Here is a 15057-nt window from a genome sequence, read left to right as displayed (position 1 = left end):
CATTCCAGGCCCTTTACCTCCTGACCCCGACCTACCTCCTCAGCTTCACCTCCCATCCTTGCCAACCATCTCACTATCCCCTGCTGCCTCCCTGGGCCTGTCACAACTGGGAACTGCTGCATTCTTCCCTTTGTCAAACTTCTATTCACCCCTCAAGGCCCCAGTCTCCTCCTCTGCATAGCTGCCTCATTGCCCTCCTTCGGGCAGGTGTCATAGTCTGTCTTCTATCTCCAGGCCTGGCACATGAAAGGTGCTCGTTACATGTTTGTTACATAAAAGAATAGGTTCGAATAGGTGAGTGACTTCTCTGGATGAAGATGCCCTAAAAGTGCTGTACTGCCTCGGGCTTTGAGATGGGAAGAACACAGTCCCTTTGCACCGCGCCTTCTCATTAGCTGGTGCCCATGTCACCGCTGATTCCGGCCGATGTCTGCAATGCAGCCAGGCATTTGCTGGAGCCGTCATCTCCTACACTGGAAAACGGGGACAGATTCACAACTGAATCGAAAGGCTCTGAATCAGCCCCTTAGAAATAACCTTGGCTTATTGAAGAGAGGTGGCATTGGAGCCCGATGCTTTAGGATTTGGTTAGTTTCATACCCTGACCTGAGGAAACAACAATGTTCATGGTTTCTTTGCATTTGCAGTTTTACAGACGAGAGAAAAGATTACAACTAACTGCTATAAATTTAAAATCAAAGATGGTTCTTTCATCACACTGCGGAGTCGATGGTTCAGTTTCATGAACCCTTGGACCAAGGAAGTAGAATACATTGTCTCAACCAACACTGTTGTTTTGTAAGTGTTTCTCCTACATCAGAAGTTTCTTCATTCAAAAGGAAATGCCCTGGGCTCCTTACCAGGGAAAGGGGTGCAGGCACAGCCAGTGTCACATCCTTTAGGGCCAACTGCTCATACCCTGTAAAGCCTCAGGATTGCAGAAGCCAGAAGGGTTGTTAACAAGGGACAAACTTAGTGCTCATACTGTGCAAGCCCCCAGGCCTATGGAATTGCTCCAGGAACCCATACCACCTCCCAGATAAAGCAGCCAACCTCTGAATTCTGCAGGCCCTGCACCCCGGGCTCCTCTGGCATCTCTGAGGGAAGGGTTGGCAGTCCATGGAAGGCTCCCATGGACATCAGCTCAGACTGGCCTTGGCTGAGGGGATGGCTCCCCATGCCCACCAGGCCGGTGGCTTGAGCATTACAGCTAGAATGCCACCTGCTAGATAAGCAGGAACTAAAAAGACCTTCGCTCTGGCTGGGCTGCTCCCCACATCTCCCTCCCTGTGGTGTCCGAACCCCCACCTGTGATTCGGGCAGAGCGAGGGGCCAGGGCAGGCGCAGTGCAGGCTGGCAGGGAGCAGGCCCGCAGCTGGTCCCACTGAACAGAAGGGCCCCCAGGCAGTGAGGCCACAGGCCAGGATGCCGTCCATCGTGTTATCGCTCAGCAAGGAGACCTCTGGGCCACTCAGACACTTCATTTTCTGGCCTGTCCAGTTCCAGAGTGGACACTGGACACCTTGGCCAAGGTGAAAGGTGTATGGTCTGAGCAGGCCTGACTCACGTTTCCTTCTTGCTGGGATGTTCACAGAGCCAGCGTCCTGGAAGGCAGGGACCCAGGCTTCCCGCAGCTCACAGTGTCCCCCCACAGCATGGACGGCATGCTGCCCCCTGGAGAAGGTAACTGTTGCCCAGGGCATCGGGCTCGCCCCTGAGAAGCTGCTTGTGAACAAAAGGCTCTGGTGTCTGGGGTCCCCAGTCACCCTGTTCTGTGGAACAAGGGAGGCCTCGCGAGGACGAGCACGAAGGACGCGGTCCTCTCACTGCTCTCTTGAGCCTGGAATACCAGGAACTTGATTTTGTCTTTCCGGAGGCTGCTGGGTCCTGGAAGCTCTTGAAATAGCCAAGTCCAGCTCCTCTCATGCTTTTCCTCTCTTGTGCTGCCCGCTGGCTGTGATGTGACTGACATGCTCTATATCATGACTGTCACAGGCCCCTGTGGTGGTGGTGGTGGGGGGGGCGGGGGTTCTGTGCCCCGGGGCTCCCTCCCAGGACTCGGTCTTGCTCTCCGCACTTGCCACGTCCTTTGTGGGCACTTGCACATGCTCTGTAGGATCCCCTCTGCTTGCACGTCTTCCGACCCCTCTCTCCATGGGTGACCTGCATCCAGGCCCTGCTGAGCTCCAGGTCTGTCTCTCCATTGCCTCCTGGAAAGGACCACTCGGAGTCCAAAGGCACCAGGAAGTCAGCACATCCCAACCAATTCTCCGCACAGCCCCTCTGGTTGCTTAAGCCAGAAACCTTGTCTCCTAGCTCTCCCCTTCTATCTGAACATGGAACTCAAACCTCTCATCACCACTGTCACTTCTTCACCCTCTCACCTGTGCCTGGGTTATGGGAGGTAACTCCCTAACCCGTCTCACTCTCCCTGCCCCCATCCTCCACTGCAGTTCATTCCCCATGCAGCTGACTATCTAATCACCAAATCTAAGTCATTGCCTTTCTGTGTAGGGCCCATTGGGGCTCCTGATCCCCTTTGTGCATCTGTCCAAATCTGTTAGTGTGGCATCCAAGGCCCTTCATGACCTGATTGGTACCCGCCTCTCCCATTTCCTCCATCACTGCTTCATCCTCATTCATGATGAATTTCTTGGAGTGGTCTCCCAAGTGTTATCCTCCTGCATCTACTGGTTGCTGTGCCTGGAATGCTTCCCCCTCCCTGCCTCTCTGCCAAGCTAATGTATGCTCCCTCTCTCAAGACTCGGCTCAGGGTTGAAATCTTCCAGGAAGCTGCCCCTGGCCAGGATGAGTTGGGTGTCTCATGCCTACCTATCGAACTTGTCCCACTTTGCCACTGTTCATCTTTTTTTTATTTTTTTATTTTATTTTTATTTTTATTTTTTTTATTGAGGTATTATATGTGTACATATCTTACCATTCGCCACTGTTCATCTTATCTGCCACCCTGGAGGCTGTGAGCCTCGAGGGAAGGGAGCTGCCTTACCTGTGCAGTGGGGTGCATTCAGTGAGGGCATGCTGAGCCAGAAGGGGAATTGGGTTCTTCAGCACTTTGCCTCTGAGCCTTTTCCTGCCAAGCTATGGTTCTAACCGCCCTAGGCACAGCCCTCAGGTTGAACTTCAAGTGCATCATGGGATGAACTGATAGTAATTTAAAGTGCAGTAGTGTGTGTTCCTCAGTTTCCCCTTTCTCACTCTCAGATTCCTTTGTTGTAGGTGGCCTGAAGAGGACCCACCCCACTGTCCCAGGGATTCCAGGGGGAACCAGGGCTGGGGCAGGAAAAATAGGTCGAATGATTGCTGAGGAAATCATGGAAATCCACAGGCAAGTAACATCTTCTAGTTCCCTTAAACTAGTGGTTCTCAACCCAGAGCATTCTCTTCCCCCCCCCCCCCCCCCCGCCCCAGGGACGTTTTGTAATCTCTAGAGACGTAGTTGGTTGTCACAACAAATGGGTGGGAGGTTTCTATTAAACACCCCTGGATTGAGGCCAGGGTGCTGCTTCCTGAACATCCTACATAATTGGGTGTATATAGTTGTAACCGACAGTACACAGAACTGCCTCTCCCCCACCCCGCCCCCAACAAAAAAAGTTCTAGTCCAAACTGACAGTAGTGCTGAGACTGAGAAATCTGCCTTAAATAAAGAGGCTAAACCCAAACAGCCCAGAGCTAAAGGGAACTCCGTGGGTGGTTCCACTCTCTAGTGACCTGGTGGGTGACTCAGGGTGCTTCCCAGTGAGGACGGTGAACACTGGCATCCCAGGACTGCAGGCGAGCCGAGATCTGGTCTTTCAAAGCATTAGCTTCTCCGATCACAAAACTGCCGGGGTGTAGCGGAGACCAGGCCCTTCAGCTCCTGATGGAAACTTCCCCGGGCAGGACTTCTTCACAGGAGAGAGGGGGAAGTGTACCTGGATGTGAATCCTGGGCCTCTACTTCAGCCATTTTCCACCTTTTTCTTCTCACGGCACACATAAACTAATGACTAAAATTCTGCAGCACACCACAAAAATATATTTTTTGCCAATCTAACCCCCCAAAAAATGGTATAATTTTGATTCATTCACACTGGACAGCCATTGTTGTGTTGACTGTCATTTTTTTATTTGACGATCAAAGTGCTCTGACTAAATAGTCAGGTATCGCATGTCTTAAAAATTCTTGGGGCACCCCGGTTGAGAATCGCTGCTGAACTGGTACTTGGTGGTGCTTAGGAGATTCACTTAGCTTTTTGGTCTCTGTTGACTTAGGCCGTGGGAGGGAGGCATATCTATCTCCAGGGATTGCTGTGGGATCGTGAGGGAACTCAGGTCAGTTCTTGGCACAGAAACTGACAGAAAGTGCTCAAAATTGTTACTTAAGTCTAAGTCTCTAAGAGCAGTCATAGAGAGGGAAGTAGTTATTACGAGTCCATCTGAAGTTGGGGAATGGAGAGGTGGAAACCAGGTCCTTGGGAATACAAATGTAATGGGACATAATCATAGGAAAGGAAAAATGACTGCTAATTCTTGCTGCCACTGGATTTGCAGTTGACTCTAAAGGGGCTCTGACCCAGCGGGTAGCTGTTCTGTTCCAACCCAACAGGAATGAAGGATGACACTTCAGGAGGGAGATGTGGGGTCGGGTGCAGCGATGACCAGGATACCATCAGCCACTGCATACCCTGTGCTCGGCTGAGACCACCCAAGAACAGTGTAAACCAGCCCTTGACCTCAGTGATCTTACAGTCTTTAAATAGAGAAAAGGGAGAGTGCATGAGCTGAAGCAGGCAGGGTTTAGTTCATGGTATCAAGATTCTGAACTTGGTCGAAGCTTGGGTCTGTGATGAAGGTGGGCATTGCTTCTAGAAAAGACAGGCACACTGGGTGGGCACATGAGTGGCATATTCAGGGTCAGGAACCAGGCCACCTAACTGGGTGGTCTTTGTAAGAAGGAGCCACAGAGCTCTGATGGGAAATTTCTCATATCACTAAGAAATGGTGCTGAGTAGTTTACACTGGAAAATGATAACACCCCGTTCATTATGGGATGCTGAACAGGTGTTGGTAAGCACTGTGGAAGTCAGTTGAAAGGGGAGGAGAGGAAGGTGAGCATGCTTGGTAACCCAGGAACGAGGCCCATCCTACAGTGGTGATGCTCTCCAAAAGAGAAATGAATAATTTAAGGACTAGATACTGAAGATGAAACAAGAAACAATGAAAAGGCAATTCCAAGATGGGGAACCTGGGAAAATAGTGGTTTCACAGGGAGAGGTAAGAAAAGGTGGAGACGGCACTTTGCAGTAAGCAATTAGTAGGCCTCTGTGTGCCCTAAAGGTGCATATAGATGTATCCTTTGAGAAGCTTATGATCCAGGAGAGAGAGAAAACTTGTTCATTCAGAGATCTACAGAACTAGGCAGTGCAGGCCAAGAGCCAAAAGGCTGCTTGGAAGTGGAGATGGGTCCCTGGGGACCCAAAAGCCACATTCATCTATGAGGAGCCAGGAGCCTGGTGGCCACGCAGCTGCCACCATACTCGGCCTCAACTCCAGCTTCAGTGCCAGGCCATGGCCACTTTCCTGGAGTCCTGCAGCTGCCAAGTGTATGTGGATTTATGGTTCTAAGTCTTCCCCTCTGTAAACCTGTGCTGAGAAATACTCGCTGAGAAGGAACTGGAAGGGCCACCATTTCTCTATTGCCTTAGAAGGTGACCAGTACTACTGCAGAGCTACTTTCTAGGAGTGACTGAGTACCCTGGCACCCTCTGTGTCCCAAGACTATTCATTGGCTGAACGGTGTTTGCAGGGAAGAAGATAAACCATTGCTATGGTTTTAGTTCATGGTATAAAAGATAGAGACTGAACTTCTAAAGTTCACTCCAGCCGAAACCGGTTTGGTTCAGTGGATAGAGCGTCGGCCTGCAGACTGAAAGGTCCCAGGTTCGATTCCGGTCAAGGGCATGTACCTTGGTTGCGGGCACATCCCCAGTAGGGGGTGTGCAAGAGGCAGCTGATCAATGTTTCTCTTTCATCGATGTTTCTAACTCTCTACCCCTCTCTCTTCCTCTCTGTAAAAAATCAATAAAATATATTTTTAAAAATAAAAATAAATAAATAAATAAATAAAGTTCCCTCCAACTCTTTTTAATTTATTTATTTATTTTATTTTTTTATTGATTTTTTACAGAGAGGAAGGGAGAGGGATAGAGAGCTAGAAACATCGATGAAAGAGAAACATCGACCAGCTGCCTCCTGCACACCCCCCACTGGGGATGTGCCCGCAACCAATGTACATGCCCTTGACCAGGAATCAAACCTGGGACCCTTCAGTCCGCAGACCGACACTCTATCCATTGAACCAAACCAGTTTCGGCTCCCTCCAACTCTTGATCTGGGTTTTCTAAGGAAATAAAACTAGCCACTTACTTGAAATTCGACCCTGAATTCCAAACCATAATCCAAGGGCTTTGTCAGCGAGATGTTTGACTCCAGGGTCTGCATCCTAGATTAGGTGTCCATGGGATAAATCCAGCTTATCCCCTGTTTTCTTTTTAAATGTTTTTATTGATTTCAGAGAGGAAGGGAGAGGGAAACATCAATGATGAGAGAGAATCATTGATTGGTTGCCTCCTGCACACCACCTATTGGGGATCGAGCCCACAACCCAGGCATGTACCCTGACCAGGAATTGAACCATGACCTCCTGGTAACCACTGAGCCACACCTGCCAAGCTTGCCTATTTTTTTATATAAAGTTTTTGTGGAACACAGCTACACCCTTTCATTTACGAGTTGTCTATGGCTGTTTGAAGCTACAATGGCAGAGTTGAGAATTGTGACCTAGAGAGCCTAAAGTAGTTACTCTCTGGCCCTTTACAGAAAAAGTTTGCCAATTCATCCTTTGTCTTACCCTGACGCGCGCGCACACACACACACACACACACACACACACACACACACATACACACACACACACACACACACACACACAGCTCTCTAAAAAAGGGAAAGGCAATGTAACTGACTCCTCTTTTCTCTGATAGGATAAGAGGGTCCTCGCCTTCCAGCTGTGGCTCCAGCCCACTGAACATCACAAGTACACCTCCCCCTGATGCCTCTTCCCCAGGAGGCAAGAAGGTAAGGTCCTTCTTAATCTAGAGAGCCTCTTGCCCAGGTTCTGAAATGTTGGGGTGAGAATATATAATTACAATTGTGGTTGCTGAAACATTTTTCCTCCTTGAGTATGGTAAATGCACAATTGTGAGGCTAGGTACAAAGCATGCTGGTAGAGCTAGAGTGGCTTGCTGGCATCCTTAGAGGATTGATTGCATGTGAGTGGGGAAAGCTGAGAGCTTATTCTAAGGAGTGGGGAACTATGCTCCCATGAGGGAAGGATTAGTGAGTACCACACATAGAAAACTATCCGATTCCCTGCCAGGAGTTTTCAAGGGCAAAAATGCCATTAGTGTATAGTGCAGGGACTGGAAACAGTGATGCCACCAGCAGGGCTTCAGAAGGCGAGCCATGACTTTGCAGTTGCAGGGCTTGGGGATCCGCCGCCTGGGTTTCCTGTGGCGTGGCAGCGGGTGCGCGCAGTTGCTCAGTCGCCAGCCCTCACAAAGAGCTAGCTAGAGGGCTACACTGACATAGGCTTAGAAACGACTCGTCTGTTTCATCTTTGTCAGAAGTTCCAAGTCTAGGTCCATGTTCATTGTAAATCATAAATCCATTTATGATGCTTGATGTTAATAATGTTAGGCTGACTCAAGGGCCAGCCAGCATCTTTAGACAGTCTTCCCCTATCTTCCAGAACACATACAGAGAGAAAGAGTATTAGTAATTTACATAGATGGGACTAATAAAGCACAAACTGACATGTGTTTTTAAAACTGGGCTCCTCCAAGGCTCAGGTAGCAGGAGCTGTGGTGCTGCCAGTGGGATGGGGCAGGGCCACTGGTGAGAAGAGGGAAGGTCAGAACTCCTGTCTTCTACCAGGGCAGCTTCACTTCTATCGTATATGAGTCTTCTGGACCTTGCAGAGCCCTGAAAGGATCTTGCCACCCCCCACCCCCCAAAAAAAGGCCACAGATGACATGTATCTTCTACCAGGGCAACTTCATTTCTATTATATATAAACTAGAGGCCTGGTGCACGAAATTCGTGCACTTGGGGGCGGGGTTGGGGGGGCCCTCAGCCCGGCCTGTGCCCTCTCACAGTCCGGGAGCCCCGTGATCGATCGCCCCAAAGAGGTAGGCCCCACCCACCTGGCCGGGGCTCCTCAATGGATCACCCCCACAGAAGGAGGCCCCACCCACCTGCCACAGTGCTGCCAAGGGGTAGCCTGGGCCTCCTTCTTTGGGGTGATGGATTGCACCTTGCAGAGGGAGGCCCCACCCACCACAGCCCATCAGCCGGTGGCCTGGGCCTCCCTCTTTGGGGCAATCATGGAGCCCTCTGACTGATGGATCACCCTGCCTTCTGGTGGCCTGGGCCTCCCTCTGCAGGGAGATCATGGGGCGATGGCTGGGCCCCTGACCAATCGCATGGCACCCACCTTGGCTGGCCTGGCGCCAGTGGGTGTCATAGTAAGGTCGTCTGGATGATCGTTCTGCTGTTCGGTCGTTTGGTCAATTTGCATATTACACTTTTATTATTATAGGAGTTTGTGTATGAAATAAGGACCCCCTCCAAAAAAAAAAAGGATTCAGAGTCAATAAATGAATGGGTAAGAGCATGGTCAAAGGTAGACCTGGGTTTGAAGCCTATGCTAGCTTTGAGATCCTGCAAAATTTTTAACACGTTAAGTCACCGGTGACTGACACTATACTTTGCGTCCGGAAGACAGAACAGACTGGGCACTTAACGTGTTAAGTCCTAATTTTCTTTTTAACGAGGCTAATATAGGTTGGGACAGCCAGCAGCTTTATGCATGAACTCCTATTATGAAATAACTAGAGGCCCAATGCACGAAATTCGTGCAAGAGTAGACCTTCCTTCCCCCGGCTGCCGGCACCAGCTTTCCTCTGGCACCCGGGACCTGGGCTTCCCTCGCAGCCCTGGCTTCTTCTGGAAGGACGTCAGGTCTAATTAGCCTATTACACTTTTATTATTATAGATATGTGAATGTGCCTGACCTTTGCTAACAACAAATAGCATTGATGAGATGAAGTCTGGGCTGCAGGCTGTGCTCCTGGCTGTTCTGTTGCATTCCTGGGTCCTTCCTCCATATGGGATCCCCTCTCTCCTTAGGCCCGATCCCCTCCTCTACTTCTCATTTGAACTTTTAGGCACTTGACTTCCTGGTACTACCAGGAATCGCACTATATCAATCCAGTATAATGCTTAAGTACATTCTTTCATCTTACCCTCACAGCTTCATAGGTAACAAAATCTAGGCTCCCCAGTGTGAAAGATACAGCCCAGCATTTAATAAGTCTGGTTCCAAACTACCTTGGGGTCTCTTGACTTCTCATTCCTTTTTACACCAGTAACTGCGGGAGATGAAAGAGCATGTTCAGCATCACAAAGCCCCAAGTATTTTTAAAGCATTTCTTTAAAAAAAAAGTCCCTTTTCTTTGATCTTATAAAAGCGGGTATGAGAAGAAATTCTGAATGTATTCTGAGTCCTCAGCAGCAGAACTCATACAAGTAGACTGAACAAGATAGAGTTAAAAATGACAGCAGCAGTAAACAGTACACTAGAGCCACAATGCTTCCAGCCCTTCTCGGTCACTTTCACGTTTGGCGGGTCCAAAATGAGCCGGTTAGCTTGCCAGTTGTGTCAGTCGGGTTCAGCTGAAGGGGAGGCCAAGTGAGCCTCATAGTTTCCAGGCGAGTCCGGGCTCCAGAGGCAATAGGTCCACACAGAGCAGCCAGGCCTTCCGTGTGGTCTGTGATGTGAAAACCTCACTTGTTTGTGGATCCTTTCAGGGCTCTACGAGGTCCGCACTCTCTTCCTAATAAGGCTAGAAGGTTATTTTTTTCTCACTGTGTTGATATGTGAACCAATAGTACAAAAGCCATGTTGGGTAAAACTGCTGGTGCCTTTGCAAAAATGAGGGCAGTGACACCAAACTGCATTAGCGGTAGTTGTATTTTCTCACTGCCATATACTCAAATGAAGAAAGCAACAAACATTTTAAAGACAGTTTCATTTAAGAATGTCCTTAATGAAGCAGTAAAAATAACTTATAAAACCATGGAGTGCCCTAACCGGTTTGACTCAGTGGATAGAGCGTCGACCTGCAGACTGAAAGGTCCCAGGTTCAATTCCGGTCAAGGGCATGTACCTGGGTTGTGGGCACATCCCCAGTAGGGGGTGTGCAAGAGGCAGCTGATCCATTCCAACTCTCTATCCCTCTCCCTTCCTCTCTGTAAAAAAGCAATAAAATATATTGAAAAGCCCCTTTGACCGTGTGAGTTCTGAGCTGCATGAACGGCTTTCTTCACAGAACACTTATTTTTCCTATTGTAAACTATGGCCGTTCAGACCTAGGTATATGCGTACATTTCCTTGAAAATAAAGTGAACCTGTGACTTCAAGGAAAACAACTGACAGTATTTATTGCCAATGATAAAATTACAGCTTTCAAGCAAAAATTAGAATTTTCAGAAAACACACCTGCTACTTTGAGCTCAACAGCTTTTTAAAACTTAAAAAATATTTCTGCCCAGCTCAGTGGCTGAGCGTCGACCTATGAACCAGGAGATCGCAGTTCAATTCCCAGTCAGGGCACATGCAGAGTCGCTGGCTTGATCCTCAGTAGGGAGCCGGCAGGAGGCAGCTGATCAATGAATCTCTCCCATTATTGATGTTTCTCTCTCCCTCTCTCTAAAAATCAGTAAGAACCTGTTTAAAAGATATTTCTGATGATTTAGGTATTTATTTTGTTAGTCCCTCCTCCCCACCCCCGCCCGGAACATTTTTCCATTGATTTTTACAGAGTGGAGGGGAGGGGAAGAGAGACAGAGAAACATTCATTGATTGCCTCCACACGTGCCCTGGGGTCGAGGTTGCAACCTAGGTATGTGCTGCCTTTGGAATCGAACCAACGCTTTATCCACTAAGCCAAATCAGCTCGGGCGGATTTAGGTATTATTAACGATTAGGATGTTTTGATGTTGTACAATGAAATGTGTCAATGTGTCAACATTTGAAAGATTTGTATAACGGTGAAACGGTATTTTTCAAATGATCAGTAACGCAAGGTTATTTTTGATTTTGAGAATAAATTTATTAAAGCTGGGGGCAGTGAAACAAGGAGAGGCTTAGGACAGAAGAAGCAACAGGAGGGACTGCTGTCAGCTCATTGGAAAGTCAGAGAAAGGGGAACATTGCAGACGGGTTCAGGGGGTTAAGCCTGGGAAGATGCCAATGCCCATTACTTCCCTGGTTGCAGTCTCATGGGGTCCCTTAGAATTTAGGACAGTGATGGCGAACCTATGACACGCGTGTCAGCACTAAATATTTAGTTTTTGGTTTATTAAATACAATTATATATAACAATTATACATTTATGTTATTTAAACTATAAATATCGCGAAATAATGTTTTTTCCTCAAAGTGACACACTACCCGAGTTATGCTCAGTTTTTTGGCAAAGTTTGATATACCAGGCTCAATAGGTTGCCCATCACTGATTTAGGAGATACCCACCAGTGGGGGAGGGGATGGAAAAGGTGCAGGCATGCTCCAGGGAGAGAGAGTGCGCCCAAAGCAAGGTGTTTTACAATCATGCAGAGGTAAAAAAAGATCCATCCTAAGATGGATATACCAATGGATTTTAACAGGAATATAAAAACTTCACTGATGTGGTTTCAGATTCCACATTGCAGCTAACCTTTTGAGAAATTTCCACTTATTGAGTTTTGATGTAATATCAAAGATTAATTCCACAATTATTTGAAAAAAAACTTAAAATATACCTTCCTTTTCCAACTATATAACTAGGAGGCCAGATTTCCTTCATATACTATAATCAAACAACACATCTAAACAGACTAAATGAAGAAGCAAATATGAGAATCCTGTCAAATTCTACTAAGGCAGACACTGGATTTTTTAAAAATGTAAATCAAGACCCTTCACTAATTTTGTTATTTTGGAAGTTATTTTTTCATTAAAATTGTATTCATATTAACATGTAATAGGTTTATTATTTTAAGAATTTATTATTTTTAACTTTAAATATACTAAACATTGATAAATATAACCCACATAAACAGTTCTTTGAAGTCCTCATTTTTTAAATTGTGTAAAGGGGTCTCTAGACCAAATATTTGAACTGCAGAGATAAGAAAGTTGTAATGCCACCTACTGGCAAGGCCTGAAATCACCACCTCTCCTGAAATTCAAGTACCAGTTTCCCTCACCTGCATCCAAATACTTCTTCCAGGTGCTTTTCTATGAGACTCAGTGGGGAAGGAAGCGGTGGGTGGTGGGGGAGAGAGGAGGCAGACAGAATGAGAATTCTGCTACTGAGGAGTAATAATGCTTTTCAGGGCCTTAAGAACTTAAACCACTGGTTACTGGAAGCGGGACCTGTAGTTAACTGGTGCAGAGAGATTTACTTCTAGTACTTTGTTTTCATTTGTGATTCCTCGGAGCTGTGCCTCTTCCCAGTTTCTTAACAGGCTCTTATTTCATGTTCAGCAACATCTGTTGCTGTAATAAGTTTTACTCCCTTACAGGGGAACTGCCCAGCTGGGCTCACTGAGGTTTAGTCCTTGGCCCTAAAGAAACATGTGAGCAGCATGATCCAAGGTAACTGAATGCTCTAGGGATTTTATTTAGCTTTTAAATTGCCTGCGTGGGCTGAATCTAATGAAGAGAAAAGAACAGTTTTGGAGAGCGTTGTGGTTTGTTTTTTTCTTACTGTGACCATTCTTAACAGTTTGTCTGAAATCATCCAATAGGAAACTGAAGCCACTTGAAGCTTTTTTTCAGCATGATTCTCGGTAAGCATATACTGACTGAAACTATTGGTGATGTGAAAACTTCACTTTTGTTTGTAGATTTTAAATGGAGGGACTCCAGACATTCCTTCCAGTGGCCTACTACCAGGGCAGGCTCAGGAGCACCCAGGTTATCCATATTCTGATAGTTCTTCTATTCTTGGTAAGTGGCATTTTATTCATTTCCATGACAGTAAGTTTGCAACACATCTGACATGTCAATTTTAATAATGTAAATGTACCAAACAAAAAACTTGTTCTAGATAAATTTGATAAGAACAAAGTTTAAAATTTATTTAAAACTTTACTTCAAAGTTGAGTTCTGATGGAGTATCCAAGTTTGTTCCTGAACTCGGGAGACTACAGCAGCTTAGACACAGACTTTCTCCACCATGTTAGGGCATAACCTCTTCAGAGGTTTAGAGATGAAGCCTAAAAGGGTGATAGTATGTGTTGCAGAGGGTAGTAAAGGTCATTTAGCAATGAAGGGTCCGCTTCTCCCATCCCACCCATCTTTTTCTATAATTACCTTTCTAGATCTCCTTTTCCTAATCCCTACCTTCCTATTTCTTTCCCTATGTAACTCCATCCTTATAATTGGTTTTATCAGAAAATTAAATTGAGGTCAACTCAGATGCTTTTAATCTTTATTATTGAAGTACTGTTTCTAAAAAGTTGGTTTTTCCCTCCAAAAACTCAAAGTTAAAAAAGTTTATGTATATGGCAATATAGCACCAAAAGGAGCTGCTCTCATTCTACTGTTAAGATAAACGTGTGCTTAGGAATTGCTTACTAAGGCAAACACACTTTGGAATCACCACTAACCAGTCTTTATCTCTTCCCACAGGGGAGAACCCTCATATAGGCATAGACATGATAGACAACGATCAAGGCTCAAGTAGTCCCAGTAACGATGAAGCAGCAATGGCTGTCATAATGAGCCTCTTGGAAGCAGATGCTGGGCTGGGTGGCCCTGTTGACTTTAGCGACTTGCCATGGCCGCTGTAAACACTACGTGTTGCTTTAGCAACAGCTACAGTATCAAAGTGCATTACTGGTGGAGCTTTACAGTCTGTGAAGCTTACTGGGTAAGGAGAGAACAGCTTTTATGTACTGTCTTCATAAAAGCCATCTCAGAGCCATTGATACAAGTCAATCTTACTATGTGTAACTTCAGACACAGTGGAACTAAGCCTGCTCCAGTATTTCCTCATCATTGATTGGGCTAGCTGTGGATAGCTTGCATTAATTGTATATTTTGGATTCTGTTTGTGTTGAATTTTTTAATCATTGTGCACAGAAGCATCATTGGTAGCTTTTATATGCAAATGGTCATTTCAGATGTATGGTGTTTTTACACTACAAAGAAGTCCCCCATGTGGATATTTCTTATACTAATTGTATCATAAAGCTGTTTATTCTTCCTTGTAAGAATCCTTTACTATAAATATGGGTTAAAGTATAATGTATTAGACAGTTAAATATTTTTAATAAATGTTTCCCTTGTTCTATAAATACTGTTCACATTTCAAATAATTAGAAAAACATGCTACAGGGCTGGTTCATCAATTTTCTCCAGTGGGTTTTAAGGATGACCCGTGCCAGTTCTGGAACTGGCATCATTCCTATCTTAAAAGCTTAGCTATTTTGTTGAAGTAGTTAATCTCCAAATTACTGCAATTTTTGTGAGAACAGATGTTACACAAAATTCAATCCTAGACATAACAAACTGGCTTCTCTGTTACAACTCCCCTCCCCACCCCCCGAAGCTGGATGACTCCCAACACTGTAACCCCAGCTTCAAAGTACCTGACTACATCTGGTTCCTTCTTCAGTTGGGTTGCGGAGTAAAAATGGAAAAAGCACCGAACTCGTATCAGAAACTGGCTCTGAAACTTACTGTACGATCTAGTAAAGGTATTTCACCCTTCACATCAGGCTGAACTAGAAAAGGACATCTTTTCAGATCTAACGTTGTTTTGGATTTATAGTATTTGATTAGTAGGGAATCTAAGTGCCTCATCACACACATACCAAATCTGAGTTCCATGAGCTGCTTTGTTTTCCAATTATGTTGACATCAGGAAGACACGAAGTCTGC

The 15057-nt window shown here is 46.1% G+C and overlaps 1 protein-coding gene across 6 annotated transcripts in view; it reads left to right on the top strand.

Moving 5' to 3' along the window:
• The window catches only part of BMAL1 (basic helix-loop-helix ARNT like 1), a 106619-nt gene extending 91904 nt beyond the window's left edge, over window positions 1-14715 (top strand). For 2 of the 6 annotated variants that reach the window (XM_079787734.1, XM_079787731.1), the window contains 6 exons: window positions 648-798; window positions 1595-1683; window positions 3238-3346; window positions 7046-7139; window positions 13017-13119; window positions 13804-14712. In XM_079787734.1, the coding sequence (XP_079643860.1) occupies window positions 648-798; window positions 1595-1683; window positions 3238-3346; window positions 7046-7139; window positions 13017-13119; window positions 13804-13964 (707 nt within the window). In that variant the 3' untranslated portion in view covers window positions 13965-14712. Of the gene's footprint in view, window positions 1-647; window positions 799-1594; window positions 1684-3237; window positions 3347-7045; window positions 7140-13016; window positions 13120-13803 lie in introns of all 6 variants that reach the window. The other 4 variants (XM_079787736.1, XM_079787732.1, XM_079787733.1 and 1 more) reach the window with 4 other exon arrangements.
• The last annotated feature ends 342 nt before the right edge of the window (window positions 14716-15057 follow it).

This window comes from Cnephaeus nilssonii (genome assembly GCF_951640355.1).
Source record: "Cnephaeus nilssonii genome assembly, chromosome: 13".
Classification (NCBI taxonomy): domain Eukaryota; kingdom Metazoa; phylum Chordata; class Mammalia; order Chiroptera; family Vespertilionidae; genus Cnephaeus; species Cnephaeus nilssonii.
The sequence above is the reverse complement of the archived record's forward strand: the minus strand, read 5'-3'. Positions and strand labels throughout refer to the sequence as shown.